Genomic DNA, 25,706 nt, shown 5'->3' with positions numbered 1-25,706 from the left:
ACAAAAAACATTTAAAAGATGAAAATTTTATACATATAATGCAGGCGATAAATATATTGAGACAAACATAACATTTGTTAGATGTAAAGATATATTTTCTGTCTGGAAAACATTTTTGTGTGGTTTGTAGACTGATAAATCTGTTTTGCTTTCATTAACGTCAACATCTTTCCCTCACCCTGGTCATTTATCACATTATGACATCCAAAATTTGTTTTGTGTTTTCAAAGTGTCTCAGTATAGATGTAATTTCTTTCAGTAAATTAATTTATGTTTCATTAGGTAAAACATAAAACAGTTTAGCTTAACTGTATCGAATGGTGATAAAGTGGAGCCTTATACCTACCCAGAATAAATCGGGTCAAAGTTATGTAGTTTATTTTTGCCTTACTGCTTTTGTGGTGACAATTTGTTTGCAAATATGCAACTCAAGAGAACAACGGTCAATTTGGCATCATCTGGCTGCACTGGATAAGGTACCTCATTTGGCTGAACAGTTAATGATCGAGCCTGTTTATTTCAGGATATACCGGCGGATGTCCAGTTCAGTGGGACTTCATGTACCACCAAACGTTCTCCTGTTATTAAAGGTAAGAACCCAATCAAGTCAGCTAGTACAGAACTTTCCATACACTCACTGCCGTACGTGGGAAGGTCTGGCAGCAAGCTGCGGATGGTCGTGGGTTTCCCCCAAGGCTGTGCCCGGTTTCCACCCACCATAATGCAGGCTGCCGTCGTATAAGTGAAGTATTCTTGAGTACAGCATAAAACACTAATCAAATAAATAAATAAATAAATCCACGCACTCAGAATTTAGTGCATCACTTATCATAGTTTCACTGTCCTGGTTTATTGATTTAAATATTAAGATTTTAGTATGTATGTCACAGGTATTAGTTATACCTGGGTAGTGGACCATGCTGGCTCTTTTTGGAACTATGTCTTACTGCAGCCCATTGGCTCCTGACGAGTGACCTCTGGCCAATGAGTATGCAGACTAAAACCCAGTTCTTTCTGGGGTGTCAAACTGAGGTTTTAAGTCAGGAATTTCTAATGTAGGTACTTTGTCTTAAGGATATTGCTTCACTGCAAAATGGTTTCCATCACCGATAATCCTGAAAGCTTTTCATTGATATATAACTGAAAAATTTTTGAGTATACCATTAAAAACTAAACAAATAAATAAATCTATTTTGGCATGTACATTAAAGACAATTGATTCACAGTCTACAAGGCAGTGCTTCACAGGCCATGATTCATAGATGAGTATATTGTATACTGAAGGCAGCAGATTCACATTCTTGTAGAAATGTCAATCATAGATCACTGGGCATAAATATTCATACATTCAATGGTGTCTACATGTAGATCTTAAGGTATGTGTAAGTGTTAGAAGCCACAGTATAACAGCTGCACCTTTATGTTTAAGTGTTAGAAGCCAAAGTAAAACAGCTGCACTTTTATGTGTAAGTGTTAGAAGCCACAGTATAACAACTGCACTTTTATGTGTTAGTGTTAGAAGCCACAGTATAACAACTGCACTTTTATGTGTTAGTGTTAGAAGCCACAGTATAACAGCTTCACTTTTATGTGTTAGTGTTAGAAGCCACAGTATAACAGCTGCACTTTTATGTGTTAGTGTTAGAAGCCACAGTATAACAGCTGCACTTTTATGTGTTAGTGTTAGAAGCCACAGTATAACAACTGCACCTTTACGTGTTAAAATGAAGATGGTTTAACAGGCTTGTAAGCTCTTCTTTCACATATGATTTATGTGGATGTTTACTTCTTTAAGATATAAATATATAATTTGTTTTCATTTCACAGAACTTAGATGATTGGTCATTTAATGTGTTTTCGGTGTCGGATGCAGGAGATGGTCATGCAATCAAATTTGTTGGTTATGAGTTGTTGCAAAAGTATGACCTTATAACAAAGTTCAAGGTGAGTCCTCCTGCCAATGAACTAACTGAATAATTAATAATTAATCTCTGGAAGCATTGTTGCTCTGTATGTTTCATGTGTAATAGACATTGGAACCTTGCTTTATGTATTTCTGTTCTTTGAGAGAGATAAAAGTTACATAACAGAAGATGTGTTAATAATAGAGACATTGTAAAGTTAGTCAAGGGTTATTGTCTAGACTCTACTAAGGCTATTATAGAGTATTAAAACATGTGTTTTATTTGACATTGACACTGTGCCTTGTCTTTTTTCGGTTTTGATGAGCTACATCACCACCCCACCATCCCATGCTGTCTCTTCGTTTAGAGAGAGCAATTCTTACACAGTCAGGCTGCCGAACCCTTGTCTGATTTCATAATTTCATAATCCACACCAGTATTTCATAAACCTGGATACAAGTCTGCTTTTAAGTATTTGTGTGCCAATTTTGATAGTTTGTGGGGTGTCATTTATTTCCATCCACAGATAAACACAACCACTTTGGACAGTTTTCTGATGCACTTGGAGCAAGGGTACAGCAAATACCAAAACCCCTATCACAATTTATTACATGGAGCAGATGTGGCTCAGACAGTGCATTGTGTTCTTACACAGAGCAAAATGGGGGTAAGTTCTCACACAGAGCAAAATGGGGGAAAGTTCTCACACAGAGCAAAATGGGGGTAAGTTCTCACACAGAGCAAAATGGGGGTAAGTTCTCACACAGAGCAAAATGGGGGTAAGTTCTCACACAGAGCAAAATGGGGGTAAGTTCTCACACAGAGCAAAATAGGGATAAGTTCTCGTACAGAGCAAAATAGGGGTAAGTTATCACACAGAAAAATAGGGGATATGTTTTCTCAAAGAGCAAAAACTTGTTTTTGTGCTCTCTCACAATGAATTTCTTGGTGGCATGTCATTGATGTTGTGATGTCACACAGAGTAAACAGAATATTGGTTCTCTGTAAAACAAAAAAAATCTAATATTGAGTTACAATAGACCAAATCATTAGAGTGTTATCCTTTGATGCACTGGAAAGCTGCTTCTGCTATATGTACACTTTAAATAAATGTGATAACAACTATGTAACTACGGGTTTAATAGCAAAGTTAGATGTAACAGGTTTGTCTAGCATGGTATAGTCTGCAAATTTGAACATTCATCTTGTTTCAGCAATGGTTAACAGATCTGGAGGTGTTTGCAACTTTGATAGCCGCATTAATCCATGACTTTGAGCACACGGGGACAACAAACAATTTCCATATAATGACTGGGTGAGTCACTCCTCCTTCACTATATTTATATGTCTTCATGGCCAAGTGGTTACCATGCCAGCACGGTGCAGTGACCAAGGAGCCTTTCACAAACGCAGTCCCAGTGAGTTCAAGTCCAGCTCATGCTCATGTTGTACGTGAGAAGGTCTATTAGCCACCTGGAGATGGGCATGGCTAGTCCTCCCACTATAATGCTTGGCTCAATTGTTTATGTGAAATATTCTTCAGTACGACATAAAACATTTTTCATCACTTTATGCCCAGATTGAATTAAAAATCCAAAATTCAGATGACTTTATTCCATTGGGAGGGTGGGGGTGGGGGTGGTTAGGGGTAGTTGGGGGTGAGTGTGTACACAACAGAGGGGAGTAAGAGCTTCTGCTGGTCCATTAGCCCTTGACCTGTTGAGTCACATAAGCAAAATGGCACACATATCACAGAAATAAATTCAAAATAAGCATATGACACACATTGAAAAATAAAAAATGCCGTCTTGCTATGAATTTTCAATCATACGTGAGTTATGTCTATAAACCGAGAATGTAGGTGTTTCCGCTGAGATCTCCGGAACCCTGTTTTGCCTTGTAACCATACATGTAGGGTAGATGCCATGTTTCCAATTATTCTAAAATAGTGCATCACATGGCCTTGTTGAATTCTGGTTTAAAAACCCATTTATTGAGTTTTCAATCCCACAAGAAAAAAGTGGCTGTGGCTGTTTTGGCATGTTTCCACTCTTCTTCCTGAATAACTCCAGTTATATTATTTGTTGTCTTTCCTTTTTAAACCTCTTCCTTACATATCTTTCCTTTTTAAACCTCTTCCTTACATATCTTTCCTTTTTAAACCTCTTCCTTACATATTTTCCTTTTTAAACCTCTTCCTTACATATCTTTTTTTAAACCTCTTCCTTACATATATTTCCTGTTTAAACCTCTTCCTTACATGTCTTTTTTTTTTAAACCTCTTCCTTACATATCTTTCCTTTTTAAAGCTCTTCCTTACATATCTTTCAGGTCAGAGTTGGCGTTGTTGTATAATGATAAAGCAGTGTTAGAGAACCACCATATCAGCTCATGTTTCAAGATGTTCAAGGAGGAAGAGTACAACATCCTGGCCAACCTGAGCCGCGAAGAGTACAGGTATGTGTTAGAATGGGTCTGTTGTTACGGTCATAATTGTACATGTGCAGTGTCGCAATCATGCTGTGGTTTTTACGCTGCCTTTTTCATGTTAACACATTACAGTCTACATGGCATGATGGTCACACACCACAGCCTATTCAACATTGTTCATGAGAGGAAATCTGTTGAAATTAGAAGTAGAGGAATCAGTAAATGTATGTAACTTTATATGGCAAAGAATTTGTATTTTCAGATCAACATGCATCATTATCAACACATTTTCGTGTCCACGATGCATCCTTAGGAATTGGTTTTCCTGTCTGCAATGTGAATCATTAAATATGTATTTTCACATTCAACTACTGCTTCATTAACATTGCATTTAATATTCATCATTAACAAAATATTTTGTGAGGGAAGTTCTGCCGGCATTTACCTCCATGACAGGTATCATTAACAGTGTATTTTCACCTCTACGATGTCTTTCATTTAGAATGTATTTTCACCTCCACCACATGCATCATGAACAGTCCACATTGTATTTTACCTCCACAATATGTATCATTGGCAGTGTATTTTCATCACTACAGTGTGTATCAGATGACAATATATTTTCATCACTACAGTATGTATCAGATGACAGTGTATTTTCATCACTACAGTATGTATGAGATGACAATGTATTTTCATCGCTACAGTATGTATCATTGACACTAGATTTTCATCACTACAGTATGTATCAGATGACAATGTATTTTCATCACTACAGTGTGTATCAGATGACAATATATTTTCATCACTACAGCCTGTATCAGATGACAATGTATTTTCATCACTACAGTATGTATCAGATGACAGTGTATTTTCATCACTACAGAATGTATGAGATGACAATGTATTTTCATCGCTACAGTATGTATCATTGACACTAGATTTTCATCACTACAGTATGTATCGTTGATACTGTATTTTCATCTTCACAATGTTCATGGTTAGCAGTGTACAGGTGCATTTGTTTTCTGCTCTGTTGCCAGGGAGTTCCGGTCCTTAGTGATTGACATGGTTCTGGCCACAGACATGTCTTACCATTTCCAGCAAATCAAAAACATGAAAAACCTCCTCAGTATGCCAGAGAAGTGAGTTGATAACCACAGACATGATAGATTTGTGAACAGAAGGGTTTTCACCCATAAAACTTACTGCCATCTTAAAGTGAAAACCCTTTGAGTACAGCGGTAAACGAATATATATGAGAAGACCTATAAATAAGAACACAGCTGTGTTTGTTCTGTGTTTTCTTCAACCTGCAAATTTCATCGTTAATCTGAGAGCAAAATCATTTTGAATCATATGGCAGAAAATTAATACTTATGAAAGCTTTGTAACATTTTTCTGTTTTAAATTGTCGATCATTGATCCTTTAAATATTTCTAATGGAAGGTAAATTACATAGGGAGTTAAGCAGTCCTTCATCAGTGTACATGTCTTGGTACAGAACTGCCCTTGTCTTTTTCAGCATTGACAAGTCAAAGGCTTTATCATTGGTTGTTCACTGCGCAGACATCAGTCACCCGGCCAAAGACCTTGCTCTCCATATCAACTGGACGGAGAGGCTGCTGGAGGAGTTCTTCAGACAGGTCAGGCTGTTAATCACCTTTCCCGTTCGTCTGTCCAAAAGTGTGTTACTTCGAGATAAACCCCTGAAAGTACCGTATTTGCCCTCAAAATTTGTCCAATAAATGGTATTTAAGAGGCAAATAAAGGTCATGAGGTATAGAATGATACTTTATCTAGTAGGATATTCTACCTTCCAAACAGAAATCAAAAAAATGCCACTTAATGATGAAATGCACTCTCAAGATTAAGGAAAATAGGTAATGTAATTGTGGATGAAATGTGTGGTCAGATACAGTATTTGAGTTTTTATTGTTGAATATTATGTTGTGAAAGAAACTTTCAATGAACAAAATAGTATTCATTAGTATCCAAAATAGTATCCATTATTATTTAAAATGATACCCATTATTATCCAAAATAGTTTCCATTAATATCCAAAATAGTGTCCAATAATTGTCCTTAAAATATGATTGTAAGGCTCTGTGTCTTCAAAATGTATTCGTTTTCAACTGGAAAGACTGAATATTTGTTTTCTTTTTGAAATCTCATTTCAGGTGGGCTTTCATCAAAGTTGCATGATGAAAGGTGTATAGTTTTGTTCTACTTGTAATTGAATATGAGAATTTGATTTCAGGCATATAAATGATTTTCAAAAAGGAATTCTGGTTTTTATTTTGAATTAAATGTTTAAACTTGCTTGAATCAACAGGGAGATCGTGAGCAGGCTCAGGGTTTGCCCTTTTCACCGCTCTGCGACCGCAAAAACACATTAGTGGCAGAATCACAAATCGGTGAGTCCGTCAGTGAAACAGCACTTTCAACTACGCTTTTGACATGAGAATTGTGTGGTTTTACACATATGTTCTTGAAAACCACTTGTTTTCCACATATGTATTATAACATGCAAGTCTTGGTTAACAGTGAATCGCTGAAGGCCGTTGGTTTATTCTGGACACTTCCAGGTGTGTTACATGATAATTGTAGACTTTATAAAGTTAATTGTTGATCCAAATTTCACTGTGACATATTTTCTGATTGTTGCCTGTATTATAACGCTCATCGTTGTTCCAAGTTTAACTGTAATTATTGCAGGTTTTCTTTAAAATTTGTCATTTTACCAAGTTTCACCAATATGTATTCTGTGATTGTTTACAGGTTTTATAGAGTTCATCGTTGATCCAAGTTTCACTGTGATGGGAGACATGTTAGAAAAAATCATGGCTCCTTTACATCAGCAGCAACTACAACAACAACAATCACCGAGGAAGAAAGACTCCTCCATCTCTGAAGAGGTGTTTGACTCACAAGACAAGTGTATGAGTACAGCGTCAAGCCTCAACAGCCGTCCCCCCACACCCAGAACCCCCACCTCCCCAGGTATGAACTGGCCAATACAACTGGAGTAAATCACCTGTAATTTTGACCAAAATCTTTTTTGTTTTGCTGCTGCTGTTGAAACATTTTCATGTACTTTTCCTGTGATCTACCATAAGCCAAAGCAAACTTCAGGATTGTGGATTACTTGTAACAGGCATGTGATTTGGGTATGATTTGCAACATGTGTGTGATTTGAGTATAATTTGCAACATGTGTGTGATTTGGGTAAGATTTGCAACAGGCATGTGATTTGGGTATGATTGGCAACAGGTGTGTGATTTGGGTAAGATTTGCAACAGGCGTGTGATTTCGGTATGATTTGCAACATTTGTGTGATTTGAGTATGATTTGCAACAGTTGTGTGATTAGGGTAAGATTTGCAACATGTGTGTGATTTGGGTATGATTTGCAACATGTGTGTGTGATTTGGTTATGATTTGCAACATGTGTGTGATTTGGGTATGATTTGCAACATTTGTGTGATTTGGGTAAGATTTGCAACAGGTGTGTGATTTGGGTATGATTGGCAACATGTGTGTGATTGGAGTATGATTTGTAACATTTGTGTGATTTGAGTATGATTTGCAACATTTGTGTGATTTGAGTATGATTTGCAACATGTGTGTGATTTGAGTATGATTTCCAACATTTCCCACCTACACAAACCTTGGTTCCAAGTAAATTAAATCACATGCGGCATCTTTTGTTGTTATGTTTCAGTGCATGTGAACTAAAAATGCAGTTTTATCAGTAAATAAATGCCATAAAGTTACTTTTATTGCTTCCCAGGTGCAAACTGCCCATTAACAAAACTTCAGGAATGTGTACTCATGTCACGTATTTGATCCGGGCCCTAGCACATGTGTGATTGCTTCTGGAAAATACCATGAGAAAAAGATCTTGTTTGGGGTTCACAAATACCACAGTCTGCAGTACTAGCAAATGCCATGTAGTTGTTGCATTTGGTGTCCGATTTATGTAAATATGGATATTTATGGATGTAGAGTGATATTCTGATATTTTAGGTGCAATCATTGACTTCCAATAAGTATGAAGAGTCTGACACACTATTTTGTAACATATGAAAAAAGCAGGCAAAAAGCTGATGAATGATTAGCTTTTGTTTCTAACGCTCACAGTCAGGACCTCCTTTTGTTAGGGAACATAGGGAACAAGTAATCCAATAGAACAGATGGAGTGCGAGTGAGTGAGTGAGTGCTTGGGGTTTAACGTCATGCTCAACAAGTTTTCAGTCACATGACGACAGAGGAACCTTTAGCGTGTATGTAATGTACCTCTTTGTTGCAGGACGGATTTCCACCGCTCTTTTATCCAGTGCTGCTTTACGCCTAATCGATGGCAAGTAAGCCGCCCGGCCCGTGCCATTATACTGATGCGGGTCAACCAGTTGTTCACTAACCCCTCCCTGCTGAATTCCAAGTGAGGAAGGCACAACTTCCTCTTTTTAAGTGTTAGGTGTGACTCAACCCAGGATTGACCCTGGATCTACCACTCCTGAAGCGGATGCTCTACCAACTGTGCTATCTGGGCCGGTAGAACAGTTGGAAGAGGCAAGTGTTTTTCAAGCCCAGGTTGTATTGTGAGATTATTGTCCGAGTTGACACCTGTTTTTGTGATGTTTTTGTTTGCTCAGGTAAGCGCTACACGCTGAAGAGGCCGTGGGGGGAGCACCTGTCAGCAAACAAACAATACTGGAAGGAACGGGCAGCTAAAGGTGAGATAGCTCTACATAACACAACATCAGAGTGATACATCACACGAGATAGATGTTGTGAGATGTGGTAAAACTTTGACATTGCATTGTAGGACAGAGAGATATGAAATCCTGAGACACTCACATATGCACCAGATAATGAGAGAAGGAAATATGGTATTAAAAACAATGAGACATTTATCAAAAAATTAAGCATCTCTGAGAGGTCACTAGCAGTCCCGTTCTCAGAATTTTCCTGTGTTCCCATGATTCCATTGTGATTGGGTGGACCTTTGTGGCAATAAGTAATGGACGGCTGTTGTTGACTTGTCCTCTCTTGGATGAGGATCGCTGGAGACCACTTGTGTTGTACCTATATAGCATATTTCAGGTGTGTAAGAGTTTGTTAGTAACTCGCCAAAGGCTCAGGTTTACCCCTACACCTGTAACACTGACTGCCATTGTGTACATCCAAAATTCTTGAGTGTGGCATTGAACAACATTGAAGTAAATAAATACGTATATAATACACGAGATATTGAGATACATCGAACTCTACAAGGACAGTTTCTCTTTACAACTCAAACCTTTTCTTATATTTGGTGTACACTGGTTCCTGAAGTCATCTGATGTGTAGACATGTCAGAGGTTGCATGGGTAAATCATCAGTTAACAGTATAATCCAGCCGTTTAAAATTTCCAATTGAACAAGACAGTTGAACATATGCCATGTTTTAATTCTGTCTTTTGTTGAAGTGCAAATTGAAATCTATGGCCACAGCTTGGATATATTGGTATATTTATTTATTTTTTTGATCGGTGTTTTACGCCGTACTTAAGAATATTTCAGTTATACGATGGCAGCCAGCATTATGGTGGGAGGAAACCGGGCAGAGCCCTGGGGAAATCCACGACCACCCGCAGGTTGCTGGAAGACCTTCCCATGTACGGCCGGAGAGGAAGCCAGCATGAGCTAATATATTGGTATAAGAATGATGCCTACCCTAGTGAAGCCCCATACACAGACAGTTCTGTGTGGTAAATCTATGCTCTGCCTACCAGGCTGTATCCATACATGTACCTTTGAAACAGTGAACTAAGAATGTACTGTGTGGAGTTCTTACAAGGTCAGAGTAGCTTAAGCGCTTCAATGTTTTATGACTAACCAAAACTTACGTGAAATGGCAAGAATAGAAATCGCACTGACCATAAACATGCAATGATAAGAAGATGTTTACATGGATGTATGCTTGGGGTTTTATTGTTAGACTTAAAAACTTTTTTTCAATCACATGACGACGATATTTTCATTTAAGTTCACTTACATGAAAATGTACTTTATGGAACTCTGTGAAAATCTTTCTTTTCCCAGATGCGCAAGAGAGGGCGTTACAAGAGGGTCATCAGGAGCAGTCTGCCTCAGCAGCTGACCAGTCTGACTCAGGCGTGGAATCCCCCAACCCAGCCAAGGAGGAGGCTAAGGGAGATAACACTGAAAAAGTCTCAACGGAACAGGAGAAAACTGTAGATAGTGAAAACCAGAACTTTGACACCAAAGACTCTGAATCAGCAACCGGCAATGCTGTAGACATTAAACCCTTGGTTAAAGGTAAGGTCAGCCGCTGACTGACCAATCGATGTGCTTGTTACTGGTTACTATGGTGTCGTGATGTGAAGCAGGGGGTTGCCTCCCTTGGGTGTACTCTCTGCCATTTTTTCTGCCGGAGGTTCGTGTTGCTGTAAATAGAGACTACTCGCCTCTCAAGTTAACCTCCTACTCTGGGACTCTCTCTCTCCAGTGTCTCTGTGTCTCACCTTTCCTCATTATGCCTCGTCTTTCTCAGTCACGGTGTATCAGCATTCCTTCTCTGCGTACTTTTCTTTGGTTTCTGCCTTTTTCTTCAGCTTGCTCCATTTTGGCCTAGGAAGATGCACATTTTCAGCCGATTAGAAATCTCTTCCGTGCTGTACTTGGAGCAAGTTTCTGTGTGAGTTTTGGCTGTTTGCAAAGAAATGAAGGGAAATGGCAGAATCCTTGAGAAACTTTTGTACTGTGTGAGGCCCTGAAGGGCTCTGCTGTGTTCATGCCTGTAATCTTATGTATACTCTATCAATGTATATCTATGTAAGTCACTAAATCTGTGTCAATGTCACCCAGAACAGTCCATCTGGTGACCAGTGCTCAATAAAGGGAGCTAACTGCAATTTATCCATGGTGACAATGGAGACAGTGATCCTGATGTGGCAGGAACTGAGCATTGACGGAAAACAGAGAATGTCTGCTTGCACAAGTGTATTGTTGATGAGATGGATTTTTACTATGTTTTAATTTTAGGGTCAGGTAGAAATGCTGACAAAATGGTTAATAAGGTACTAGGGAAAAAACAAGAGATTTTAGATTTGAATGTAAGGTTAAGGAAAGGTTTTCACCTTTTAGAATTTACACCAGTAGAGCAGAAGTATTAGTGATACAGATTTGTCTTCATTGCAAAAAATCTACTAGATTCATGTTTTTAAGGTAGACACAGTTTTCACATTTCTGATTTTATGGCATACAGAGGTTGTAAATTGCAAACTAATTGATATTTTCTTAACCATTTAATTCTTAACAAAAGCAATTTTTTTTTTTACCATAATTGTTGACAAAATGAACTTACTTACTTGTTGATGTCTGGTGTGTTGCAAGCACTAGTCAGCAGAATTCACTGTATGAGCGCCTATAGTATTAACATTTCAATTGCTAACATCACAATATTTTGGCTTAGGGTCATTGTTATGTGTGTAGATTAGCATTTCAAACATTCCCAATTTGGCACTAAAAAAAAGCAGACTAGCTTTTTACCTTTACTAATGACTTTTTAAAATGTACACGTATGCTATGCTATTGCATACTCATTCTTTTGTATATATATGACACATTGTTTAAGACTAAGATACTTGTATATACATCTAAGGTAAGCTGTCTATACACAATGACCCTGTTTTACTGATATAGGCAATGTGTCTATGCAAGCGTTTGAACTGTTATATGTTGCTCCACATTCTACAGGTGTAGCTTGTCTTAAGCTCTCCACATTAACTATGTTATTAACTTAACTTTCAGCGTTTCAGGGATTTTTGGGGGGGTTTAAATTTTATTTTTTTTGCCGTAATTATTTGTCAGCATTCATTAGCAGTATTCACTTCCATCATTGTCTGGTGTGGCGTCATTAAAGTTGGCCTCGGTGAACCTGTGGACAGTAAGGTGCTTTATGGGAAAAGCAAATCAGTGATGACAAACACATGATATAAGGAAATTGCAAGGGTCATTATTACAAGACATCTCGGTGAAATTAGCAACAGTTTCCTGAACCATACATTTGCAGTTCGTAAATGATACATTTAACCTTAAACAGAACAATGCTGTTTAATTAGCATTTTCAGAAGGATGAACACCATTAACAGTTTCAGCAGGGTATAGTGAATGGAGCAGTTAATAGCAAATGCTACATACTGAGCAAGTCTCAGCTATGCCAATGGTATAACATTAGCAATCTTGGCAATGGCAGTGATGTAACATTAGCAATGCCAGCCATGTAACATTAGCATTGCCAGCCATATATAATAGGGCAGTGCCAGTGATATAACACTAGCAATGCCGGCGATAGAACATTAGCAATGCCAGTGATAGAACATTACAGTCTCAGCAAATCCATTTAGAGTTTTTTTCATTTCGGGAAATTCTGGTGGTCCAACAAGCAGTGTTTGGTTGGGTTGTCTCCTTGTTATAACACTGTATTGTTAATCTAAAACGGCCATGTTACTGAATCAAGCACTCTGCTTTGTTTCACATCATACTTTTTCTCTCTTACCTTTACCATTATTAGATAAAGAAAGTCTCGAAAACTGGTCTATTGTGTGCTAGAATACTAAATATGTACACAAAAGCTTGATTGTCATGTTAGGTTCTGCTGAAGGCCATCTGAAATTAAGAAAGACAATATGAATTTCTGTTGGTAAAGTGGCTTACAATTGCTCAAGTTCAGGGAAGTTTTTTTTCTTCTGTTTTTTTTTTTAAATTGATTATGTATAAGTTGTTTGTATTAGGTTGGTATCAGTTATACTGTAATAAGGCGTAAGCTCTGCAATCCGTTTTTCATTCTTACCTTTACGATGATGTCGTGAGAGCATTTTGAGGATATGTTAATTGTGAATTGTTTTTCGTAAGCAGTACTATTTTGAAATCATTTTATTTGCAACATTACAGATATACATCTAGTACATAAATCGAAGGTGTCTCTGTAGTAAGCTTCCCTATAGTACTAGCGGCGATACATGTTTATCATTGCACGCGAAACTGACCACTCGTCACGTGTGTGCTCTGCGGACTTGATCTCTAGCCAAGATAATGAATGTTGCTTCCATGAGTCAGAGCGTTGTGATGATATTAAGGTCTCCATACCAAATCTCCTGAACATGTCCAACTAATGGACAGGGCTAGGGTAGCTGACCGTCTTCCAGGATTTAACCTCAACAATCACACTCTCAAAAACCAAATGCGCGTCATTTATAATTCTTTTTTTTTTCATTAGCATAACAACAAAGCAAAGTATATATTAGCAGATCAACATTGTCCTTTCGCCATTGAACCAGAGGAAGCCAGTCACGTGTTCTCCTTGTATACTTTTAGTAGGGAGATCTGGCCAAAATGCCCACAAACCGCTTCTGTCACCGATGAGAAAAGTTATTTGAAGAAAGGATTTAGTATTCTGTGGGAGATATTGATTAATGCTTTACGTAACTTCCATTACTTTTATTTCTTGCCTTGATTCACGGTTAAAAGTGAAAGTAAAACCAGGTTGTCAGTAACTTTTTTGTGGTCTCCCATTCTGCCCTAACCCTTCACCCAGGGTGTTATTCTTGTCTTCCTACCTCATACGTTTCCAGGCCTCCCTTCCGCGCAACAATGCACTATTTCTTGGCCCCCACCCGCAGAGGAAAGACCAATACTAGTGCTCTTGATCGCACGGCTTTTAAGTTTTTTTCAGTAATTTACATCTCTGTCCTCTTAGATTTTATTGCCTCTGCAAAGAGCTCTGGTGGTTTTATTCCAAGAGTGTAATGCTCGCCGTTATGGTACTGTGGATAACACTCATTTCTCTCTTTTAGTTGTGCTGTACAGGCCGTTGCATTACTTCAGGTCAACTATGTGCTAATGTATACACTGTTATAAAGGCTATTTTGACCACTAGAATCAGTGACCTTCCTGATTTCACTGGTAGTTGAAGCTATTAAATCAGTGACCTTCGTGGTTTCACCGATTGGTGACAGCTGTGGAATCAGTGACCTTCGTGATTTCACTGATTGACAGCTACATGTATAGAATCGGTGACCTTTGTGATTCCACTGGTTTGTGACAGCTATAGAATCAGTGACCTTCGTGATGGCACTGACAAGTATGTGACAGCTGTTGAATCCCTTCACGATTTCACTGGTTGGTTCTCCTCCCCCTTCCCCCTTTATTACCTACATGTATATCGTGATGATGCGAGGACAGAACTATGTAAGATATGTGTATATATTTCTCCACTTTTCAGTGATAATCTATCGAGATTGCACCATTCGTTGTGATAAGACTGTTTGGCAACTATATAAACGGGTCTGACAGGACATTCTGTAAATAGAATCTTTTCATCTTTCAATCTCCAGTATATCTGAATTAACTAGCCAGGAACTGGCGTTTAATTCCTATTCTAAACTTTTATCGAAAGGAAGCGTGGAGCTTTTCTTTTTAACTTGTTTTTGTTAACACATAACCTGAGCTTTTTGTATCCTTATCCAGGGATCCAGTGTCTCTTTTTTTAATCCCACTGTTAAGACTTTTTTTAAGTTCACGTTTACTTGCGTTAAAGTTGTTACGAAAAATTGTGTATATATGTTTATAGCATTTTCATTCTTCATTTCGAGTCACCAGTGTTACACATTTTGATGCTGTTTCAATTCACTGAGAACTTGGCTGCGGTCGGGGAGCAGAGGCTTCTCACTATACCATAGATAGTTCACGTTATAACAGATATTGCCCGGTCAATACAGCCACTGGTATAACCCGGCTACGCCTTGTTTTTTGTCAGGCATATGGTTTTCTCTAACATGCTCACCTTATATAATAATATTGTTAATCTAATAAAATCTACCAACAGAGTTACGATGTTTGTATTCTACTCCTGGTATAAAACCGCTGTCTCAATCCAAACGTTGCGAATCAACCCCTCGAATTAGACTAGCTGGATGTAAACTGGACACAGGCTAATATTTCTTACGTTTTGTACAGTTTGACAGAAAGGTCACGTGAACGCGGCTTACGAATGAGAGCTTGCCCAGTTTGCATTCGGCTGGTTGAATTGGATGAATTGATACAACAAATCGAACCGAGTAAGCAGTAGCACGGCTTTGGTCAGTAGCAAGCGGCATTCGACTTCCACGGAAATCTCTCATAAGCCACATAATTTTGAGAGTTGAACTAACATATTTAGGGAAGGGCTGTCACTTCACACTGGTTAGCATGGACGACATTGCACCGTTTGATTGCTATTTGTTTTGATGCTTCTGTCAGCGCCTTCCAACATGGAGATATATCGTGCACTTCGCAGACACACGATGAAGGAAGGTAGATGTATTAATCTTTCCTTTTAATCTTCAGTATTTCTTTCTTTAATCTATCCGATTCTAACAGGCGAATTCACTCGTGTTACATGGAGAAACCCATGCGGGGTAAGTGACGGGCTTCTCCACAACCGGTTTCCCCAACTCGCAAAAGCCCTCCCGCAAGAATTACACGGATGTCGAATACCGCTTTCTAGGAATAACCAAATGTTTTCCAAAGAAAACAGAGGTTACTCGCTGTTCAAACGGCTTATTTTAGTGATCAGGGAAGCAGCATTTACAGTATATTTTCAATCTTTGAAAAGGGAAACAGTGGTGGCTAATTGGCTGCTATTGAAAGTGGCAAGTCTGTTAGATGGATTATAGGTATTCTGCTAATCACAAATGACTGTAAATTTGATCATATCTATTCGTTGTACACTGAATTTCCAGACGATGATTACAAAAATCAAGAAGAAAAAAAAGCGCTTTAAACGAGTTCCTTCATTGTCAGCCAATTAGTCTCCTTCATTTCCCCCTGTAAACAAAATGTGAAATATGATAGTCACCAAGTCAATATTTGTCACAAACCGCTTCTTTAAATACTGTTATTTTTGCCTTTAAGACTTAATCTGATCGGAATTAGATACCATGTACTATATGCACTCGTATAAAGGTGATGGTTGCGCCACCGACCACCGACTTATTAACAGATAATATTAGTTACATGGTTACTCAGTGATAGGATACGCAAATATATGATGTCAGTAATCCTCATGTTGAGCTCGGCGTCAACATGCGGATTATTGACACCATGTATTTGCGTATCCTATCACTGAGTTACCTTGTGACGAATTTATCCTGCAAAAACCCATTAATTAGTGCAGAAGACCGTTGTATTCACATCCCAACAAAAGGAGATAACGTACTCAGCAGACACATTTGATTTATTTATTTGATTGGTGTTTTACGCCGTACTCAAGAGTATTTCACTTATACGACGGCGGCCAGCATTATGGTGGGAGGAAACCTACGACCATCCGCAGATTGCTGGAAGACAGTCCCACTTAGGGCTGGAGAGGAAGCCAGCATGAGCTGGTCTTCACAGCGACCGCATTGGTGAGAGGCAACATGGTCATTACGCTGCGCTAGCGCGCTAACCAACTGAGTCACGGAGGCCCCCCAGACACATTTGATTCTGCAGGAATGCACCTATACCCAGCGTGACCGTTGCTGTCCAATGAAAAGCGGAGTATTTTGTCTGATGCGGGATAAAATGAAATACGTGTAACTGTTCTTAGTCATCCTCTGCTGGTTCCCTGAATTTCTTGCTTGCTTATTAGTGGAAGTGAAGTCGGCTCGTTTAATGGGATTTTTGTTAAACGAATGAAGCTGCAACGATAATTCTATAGATTTGGTCTTTACCAACAAAGGCGGAGAGGATGCGGGTAGCTGTTTCTTCACATTTAGTGAAAAAGTCAGTGCAAGGACTGGCTACTAGATTTGTCTTCATTAATTTTTTTTTTAAACTCAGCACGGCAGAAAAATTAACTGTGTGATATCATCATCATGTGTTCATGATTTGGTGAACGATGATAATCAGTGATAAACGATACCGGCTTTTTCTACAGTCAACACTGAACAAGAAACCGTAGACTTCCTAATTGGCTTCAGACATGACGTCACTTAATCATGTGCTTATCACCTGCTCTTTTGAGTGAACACGTGAGAAGGGGGTCAGATGCAGATGCAGAAAATTTCTGTATTAGAAATGGTTAAGTGGAAAGAGGTAGTTTACAGTAAATGGCCTTCGAAAAGTCACTTCTAAGCCAGCCAAAAGCCGAACTATATATTATCACATTCTTTACGAAAAGAATAGGCTGGTTGACCGACTTTTATGCCCAAAAAATATATGAAATAGTTTACTTGAATTTTTTGGGTTATTTACTTTCATTGTGGCTTGGGCACCTGGGCTTGAAAGTTTTATTGAAGCCTGACATACTCCTCATAGCGCATGAACTGCTCACTACAATACTTTGCCACACTGCCGCAACTAGTCGCGTTTGACGTTTCGACCTTGCGCGACACGAGTGAGCGCGTTTCACTAGTAATGTCCTCGCCCCAGTCTATCACTAACACTCATTAAAAATGCTTTAGCTTGAATTATGTAGGATGAAAAGAAAATACAACGCACGTATGTATCAAATATTAATAGAACTGAGATTGTAGTTTTTGATTTTCTGACAATACTCCCTTCTTTATCACGTGATATCAGTAACCTAAATTGGCTAATGGTGGCATTGATGTAAATGAGTCTCGAAAGCGGTACATGCGCTGTGATGATCCCGCTGGTATGGTCTCCAGAATTAATCCAGAGTGAGAGTTTGTTTTCACACGACCGCTATTACAGCATTTGTACTGACGGATTGCCCATTTTGTACTTAATATAGCTCGTACGCATGTATCACGCAATATTTCTTTAATTTTTTGTGCACAAATATATAATGTGAAGAACAATATTTATATGAACTTATCTTTCAGGTCAAGATCCAGTGAGTTGAAATTTTTGGTCAGTCGTTTTTTTTTTAATAAGCTTTCTGTTTATTGCCATATTTTGAAAACCCTAATATGTGCATATAATTTAAGTTCGTGTGATTTTTACCCCCATTTTTGCACCATACTAATATTTTCAGTACATAGCTATTTTAACAAAGACATTGATATTTAGTTACGACCATATAGTTAAGTTATTTTAGTTCCGCTTTATTTGACCCCACAACGCACTTTATGGCACATTTACCGTATATCAGTGTATTTGAACGTTTCCGTGACTGCACCTACCACCACCACGTTTTATTATGTTATTGGTTGCGTAGTTAACATCCCTCACCTTATGTTTATGTATTCGGAATATAGATGGTAAAATATTAAACTTTTGTTTAAATAGCAAAGATAAGATAAGTAATTTTGCATAAATGCCTGTAAAGCGAGTCGTTACCCCCAAGGATTTGTTGGACTTGGTTTGCATGCTATTTTTCAGAATATAACATGCTGTTTTATTTAATAAAATGTGACTTAATGATAAATGTGTTTAAATTGTGTTCATGCACGAAGTTTAAATTAAGCCCTGTTCTTGAACTGGTACGAAAACGTTATTAGTGTTTTACAAATGCAAACGTGTGAATCATATAAGTAAAACATATCATGTCTTGAGCTGTACGAAAGCAGTTTCATTGCATACACATGCAAATGTCTGAACGAAATGTAAAACATAGCTTGTGTGATAGTACAGCTGTTCTAGTATTGCGGCTCTATAATCAATACATTCATTTTATCGATAATCTCAGATTGCATGCAGTCAGTTCCTAAACTGTTTCTAACCGTTTTCAGCTAGCCTAAGTAAGACGCTCTAAATTATACTCTGAATTAAACTATAATAAAATTAAGTTAATTGTATGAATATATTTTATGGAAATTGTAAAACAGAGGAACTTTACAGTCGTTTGGAGAATGGCAAATCAGCAAAATGAGTTCAATATTGATTGATTTCAGAAACTAGATAGCAAGTTGTACTCTCTGTTCCTTCACGCTCCCGTGAAAAACCTGCTTTACTGTACGATTTGCAATGTTACAGGTATAAGTCGGCAGACGTCCACCACAGGTTTGTTGGATAAGGTGATACATCCCAGCCCGGGAGTGTGCCGGCAGACGTCAACCACCGGGCTGCTGGACAAACTGACTAAGGCTAAGCCCGTCTCCCGAACGCGCACTTCCTCTACCCAGTCCACGGACGGCGACGAGGGCTATTTCTCCCAAATCACCAGGACGTCAGTGACCTCGGACTGGACGCCAACCGTTAGGGACGACTACGACAACGTCTTCGAACCGGCGCTCACAGCAACCTTCAGCAATCTCCGGCGTGTGTCGGAAGTGGACACGCCCTCGCCCACATTTAGCGATGCCCTTGGCCGGGGAAATAGTACCGATGACGACCGCACATCCTCCCGCTTGAGCAACACTCCGCGCGGCTCTGTGGAAGACAGTGGACGGTCTTCCATCAAGCAGACGGACGTGTAAAGAAATGCAGTCCCAGAAGAATCGCTGTACATAAAGTTAACGTGTATAGTCAGCACGTGACTTTTTCTTCAAATATTGTCATAAATAATATGTTAAGATACCGATTTTTCACCCAATAATGTTGACCCAAATGTATGCAATCTGCTTGTACAGTTATAGTATTCTTAGACTTTCACATAAGGTCAGATATGTATAGTACATGTTGTTTATAGCGCAAGTCGAGGTACAGATCGGAGGGAAAGTGTGTGGTTTTGGAAAAGCCATGTAGCAGTATACGGCCTGCATTAGCATGATGAAATATTAGAGACACCCACAAGTGGGTGAAAATAATAGTTGAAGTTTTATGTTTGTTAAAAGCTCAAGCTTATCTTTGTTGAGATATTATTAGGGGTTCCCTGATTTATAGAGATTTAAACGTTTTTCTTGAATATGAAGGCGCAGGTTTAACATAGGTGGAAGGCGGCAAGGGGCACATGTATTTGGTGAAGAGCTCTAAATTATTAATAAGTCTACAGGCCCACATTTGGTCAGCTTTCATACAAATAATTTGTAAGTCCTCTTCAGTTGACAATTTTGTCCTGTTGCGGCTTGTTCTACGTGGCCAAAAAGCGGGTGGTAGCAGCTGTTACGTATACCTCATAGATACCAATTTAAAGTCAGTGAGAGATAGCCAAACCAATTTACTCATTCCATTGTTTAAAACCACCCCAGGCAAGTTTCTTAAGTGCCAATTAATTATCGGCAACCATGACAGTAAGAGACGCAAGTTACTCCTCACTTTGGCTGTGTGAAGACGCAAGTTACTCCTCATTTTGGCTGTGTGAAGACGCAAGTTACTCCTCATTTTGGCTGTGTGAAGATGCAAGCTACTCATTTTGGCTATGTGAAGACGCAAGTTACTCCTCATTTTGGCTGTGTGAAGACGCAAGTTACTCCTCATTTTGGCTGTGTGAAGACGCAAGCTACTCATTTTGGCTTTGTGGAGACGCAAGTTACTCCCCATTTTGGCTGTGTGAAGACGCTAGTTACTCCTCATTTTGGCTGTGTGAAGACGCAAGTTACTCCTCATTTTGGCTGTGTGAAGACGCAAGTTACTCCTCATTTTGGCTGTGTGAAGACGCAAGTTACTCTTTATTTTCCCAGAGTGTGAAGACTCAAGTTACTCTTTATTTTCCCAGAGTGTTAAGACGCAAGTTACTCTTTATTTTCCCAGAGTGTGAAGACGCAAGTTACTCTTTATTTTCCCAGAGTGTGAAGACGCAAGTTACTCTATCCAGCCGTATGCATGACGAGTAAGTTACTCCTTATTTTCCGGTTGTGTGTAGGTGTTTCGTGCATTCAGGGAGGTGTGAACAGTAAGTTTTCCGACTGGGAAAAGACTTACATTACTCATTCTTCTGCTTGTGTGATGACTTCCGTTTCTTTTTTTTCTGTCTGATGAGGAGAGTAAATTACTCCCTACTTTCCAACTTTACTGTCTCACCGGTGTGAAGACTGCTTTACTCCAAATTCTGAAGTTTGCAGGCGTGAAGACTTATGTTATTCCATACCTTCCAGTTGTGTGAAGATTTAGTTTTTCTTTACATACGTGTTTCCGTGACGCTGAAGTTGCTTTGTTCATGCTCTGGGGCCAGTTGTTTAAAAGTGTATTGAAGTTAAAGCAGATTTAAATCTTAATACCAGTCTCATCCTAATAAAAAGTAAATGACACTTTAGTCTGGACTACTTTAATACCGGGCTTTAGTCCTAATATGGCTTTAAACAACTGGACCCACCTGTTGTGAACATTAAGGCTATCTTTACTTTCCAGACCGTGTAAAATCTAAGTTATTCCTTACCATCTTGCTGGAGTGATCACTATATAAATAGCAACATGATTTGTCAAACGGCCATGTTATCCTTCATCTCAAGAATAAATTACCTTTTAATTTTAAGCAATTTGTTTTGTGCTTGTATACTTTTCCAGAATCCTCATGAACCATTTTATATGTCCGTGAACAATTGATTTGAGGGCCTCCGTGGCTCACTTGGTGAGCGCGTTAGCGCAGAGTAATGACCCAGGAGCCTCTCACCAATGCGGCTGCTGTGAGTTCAAGCCAGGCTGGCTTCCTTTCCGGGCGTACGTGGGATGGTTTTTCAGCAACCTGCGGATGGTCTTGCAGCAACCTGCGGATGGTCGTGGGTTTTCACCGGGCTCTGACCGGTTTCCTCCCACCATAATGCTGGTCGCCCTCGTATAAGTGAAATATTGTCACGGACCTATTATGCCACCAAGAGAGAGTTAGGGGCCGATTCCACAGAGAGTTAGGGGCCTAGTCCACAAACAGAGAGTTAGGGGCCGATTCCACAGAGAGTTAGGGGCCTAGTCCACAAACAGAGAGTTAGCGGCCCATTCCAAAGAGAGTTAGGGCCTGATTCCACAAACAGAGAGTTAGCGGCTGATCCCAGAGAGTTAGCGGCCTATTCCACAGAGAGTTAGGGGCTGATTCCACAGAGAGTTAGGGCCTGATTCCACAAACAGAGAGTTATCGGCTGATTCCACAGAGAGTTAGCGGCTGATTCCACAAACAGAGAGTTAGCGGCTGATTCCACAAACAGAGAGCTAGCAGCTGATTCCACAGAGAGTTACGGACCGATTCCACAGAGAGTTAGGCGCCGATTCCACAAACAGAGATAGGGGCCGATTCCACAAACAGAGAGTTAGGGGCCTAGTCCACAAACAGAGAGTTAGGGGCCGATTCCACAGAGAGCTAGGGGCCTAGTCCACAAACAGAGAGTTAGCGGCTGATTCCACAGAGAGTGAGGGGCCTAGGGGCCGATTCCACAAACAGAGAGTTAGCGGCTGATTCCACAGAGAATTAGCCGCCTATTCCACAGAGAGTTAGCGGCCTATTCCACAGAGAGTTAGGGGCCTATTCCACAGAGAGTTAGGGACTGATTCCACAAACAGAGGGTTAGCAGCTGATTCCACAGAGAGTTAAGGCCTGATTCCACAAACAGAGAGTTAGCGGCTGATTCCACAGAGAGTTAGGGGCCTAGTCCACAAACAGAGAGTTAGGGGCTGATTCCACAGAGAGTTAGGGCCTGATTCCACAAACAGAGAGTTAGGGGCCTATTCCACAGAGAGTTAGCGGCTGATTCCACAAACAGAGAGTTAGGGGCCTATTCCACAGAGAGTTAGCGGCTGATTCCGCAAACAAAGAGTTAGCGGCTGATTCCACAGAGAGTTAGCGGCTGATTCCGCAGACAGTTAGGGGCCTATTCCACGGAGAGGGGCCTAGTCCACAAACAGAGAGTTAGCGGCTGATTCCACACAGAGTTAGGGCCTGATTCCACAAAGAGAGAGTTGGCGGCTGATTCCACAGAGAGTTAGCGGTTGATTCCACAAACAGAGAGTTAGGGGCCTATTCCACAGAGAGTTAGGGGCCTAGTCCAGAAACAGTTAGCGGCTGATTCCACAGAGAGTTAGGGGCTGATTCCACAAACAGAGAGTTAGCGGCTGATTCCACAGAGAGTTAGCGGCTGATTCCACAGACCGTTAGGGGCCTATTCCACAGAGAGTTAGGGGCCTAGTCCACAAACAGACTTAGTGGCTGATTCCACAGAGAGTTAGGGCCTGATTCCACAAACAGAGAGTTAGGGGCCTATTCCACAGAGAGTTAGGGCCTGATTCCACAAACAGAGAGTTAGCGGCTGATTCCACAGAGAGTTAGGGCCTGATTCCACAAACAGAGAGTTAGCGGCTGATTCCACAGAGAGTTAGGGGTCTAGTCCACAAACAGAGTTAGCGGCTGATTCCACAGAGAGTTAGGGCCTGATTCCACAAACAGAGAGTTAGCGGCTGATTCCACAGAGAGTTAGCGGCTGATTCCACAAACAGAGAGTTACCAGCTGATTCCACAGAGAGTTACGGACCGATGCCACAGAGAGTTAGCGGCCTATTCCACAGAGAGTTAGCGGCTGATTCCACAGAGAGTTAGGGGCTGATTCCACAGAGAGTTAGGGGCCTAGTCCACAAACAGAGAGTTAGCGGCTGATTCCACAGAGAGTTAGCGGCTGATTCCACAGAGAGTTAGGCGCCGATTCTACAAACAGAGATAGGGGCCGATTCCACAAACAGAGAGTTAGGGACCTATTCCACAAACAGAGAGTTAGGGGCCTATTCCACAAACAGAGAGGTGGGGGCCTGATTCCACAAACAGAGTGTTAGTGGCTGATTCCACAGAGAGTGACGGGCTGATTCCAGAAACAGAGAGTGAGGGGCCTATTACACAAGCAGAGAGTTAGGGGCCGATTCCACAAGCAGAGAGTTAGGGGCCTATTCCATAAACAGAGAGTTAGGGGCCTATTCCACAAACAGAGAGTTAAGGGCCTATTTCACAAACAGAGAGTTAGGGGCCTATTCCACAAACAGAGAGTTAGGGGCCTATTCCACAAACAGAGAGTTAGGGGCTGATTCCACAAACAGAGTTAGGGGCTGATTCCACAAATAGAGAGTTAGGGGCCTATTCCATAAACAGAGAGTTAGGAGCCTCTTCCACAAACAGAGAGTTAGGGGCCTATTCCACAAACAGACAGTTAGGGGCCTATTTCACAAACAGAGAGTTAGGGGCCTATTCCACAAACAGAGAGTTAGGGGCCTATTCCACAAACAGAGAGTTAGGGGCTGATTCCACAAACAGAGTTAGGGGCTGATTCCACAAACAGAGAGTTAGGGGCCTATTCCACAAACAGAGAGTTAGGGGCCTATTCCACAAACAGAGAGTTAGGGGCTGATTCCACAAACAGAGTTAGGGGCTGATTCCACAAATAGAAAGTTAGGGCCCGATTCCACAAACAGAGAGTTAGGGGCCTATTCCATAAACAGAGAGTTAGGGGCCTATTCTACAAACAGAGAGTTAGGGGCCTATTCCACAAACAGAGAGTTAGGGGCCTATTACACAAACAGAGAGTTAGGGGCCTATTCCATAAATAGAGAGATAGGGGCCTATTCCACATACAAAGAGTTAGGGGCCTATTTCACAAACAGACAGTTAGGGGCTGATTCCACAAAGCCATTTCTGGCTTGGGCCAAAATTTAAAATCCCATCACTACAGTTCGCTTTTGATACTGGAAGTTAACATTTTGACACAAGGTCGGGTCCCCGATATTCCTGGTCCCCACTCCCAAACGTTTTACGTGCAAGAAAGAATTTGAAATAAAAGTATATTATAGCGCATCGTTCTAAAAATTTGAGTTCTTCCAGTTACACATGAAATCTCCAAACGCAATCTTCAGAACGAATTGGATTTTATATACAAAGAATATATACAACATACACATGTATCTACATGACAAGGTTATATAGACAAACAATGGTACACAACGGTTCAACTGAAATTCTGGTAACCATGGAAATTCTGCAGGAACGCCTTCGCCACCTGGTAACAGCAGGAATATTGCTCCTGTGAACAGAGAGAAGCAGGATAGCGGGAGAGGATGAGAGAACTAGAAAAGTTCGATGTACTTCACTCTGAAAACGCATTTAGCCTAACATTTGTAGAAACGGCTTATAACGTGTTATAAAAACTTCGTATTATCATCTTTCAAAAGACAGCATGATAAACTGAGGCTCATATTTATAAGTGTTGAGAGATAGGTAAATTGATGACGCATCAAAACAAACACGTGTAAACAACACGAATTTCAGTACTCTTCAGTAGTTCCTCCAGATGCCCCTTGAATGTTTCGGAATAACCGTACATGGCTGTAACTATCAATATACTACCAGTTAAGCCAATCGCATGACAGACTGTACAGAAAAATCCTTCTCTTATGTAATAATCAAGTGGTATAATGCTATTTCGTTTATTCCTTGAGACGTTGCAGTTTGATATTGTATGAATGGGCCTGAAACTGAACAAAAAAAATCGGCAGAAGCATTAAGGTATAAAATCTGAATTAAGGAATGAAATGA

At 40.1% G+C, this 25,706-nt stretch overlaps 1 protein-coding gene across 1 annotated transcript in view; it reads left to right on the top strand.

The window, feature by feature from the left end:
- Positions 1-21,634, top strand: part of LOC135464572 (dual specificity calcium/calmodulin-dependent 3',5'-cyclic nucleotide phosphodiesterase 1A-like) — an 85,351-nt gene extending 63,717 nt beyond the window's left edge. The window contains exons 7-18 of the mRNA XM_064742000.1: positions 524-590; positions 1,828-1,944; positions 2,431-2,571; positions 3,119-3,219; positions 4,236-4,361; positions 5,378-5,479; positions 5,860-5,980; positions 6,670-6,751; positions 7,116-7,337; positions 8,992-9,072; positions 10,424-10,660; positions 19,307-21,634. Of these exons, the coding sequence (XP_064598070.1) occupies positions 524-590; positions 1,828-1,944; positions 2,431-2,571; positions 3,119-3,219; positions 4,236-4,361; positions 5,378-5,479; positions 5,860-5,980; positions 6,670-6,751; positions 7,116-7,337; positions 8,992-9,072; positions 10,424-10,660; positions 19,307-19,749 (1,840 nt within the window). The 3' untranslated portion in view covers positions 19,750-21,634. The remainder of the gene's footprint in view (positions 1-523; positions 591-1,827; positions 1,945-2,430; positions 2,572-3,118; positions 3,220-4,235; positions 4,362-5,377; positions 5,480-5,859; positions 5,981-6,669; positions 6,752-7,115; positions 7,338-8,991; positions 9,073-10,423; positions 10,661-19,306) is intronic.
- Positions 21,635-25,706: the final 4,072 nt, after the last annotated feature.

Source organism: Liolophura sinensis, chromosome 4 (genome assembly GCF_032854445.1).
Source record: "Liolophura sinensis isolate JHLJ2023 chromosome 4, CUHK_Ljap_v2, whole genome shotgun sequence".
Classification (NCBI taxonomy): Eukaryota; Metazoa; Mollusca; class Polyplacophora; order Chitonida; family Chitonidae; genus Liolophura; species Liolophura sinensis.
This window is presented reverse-complemented; position numbering and strand designations above follow the sequence as displayed.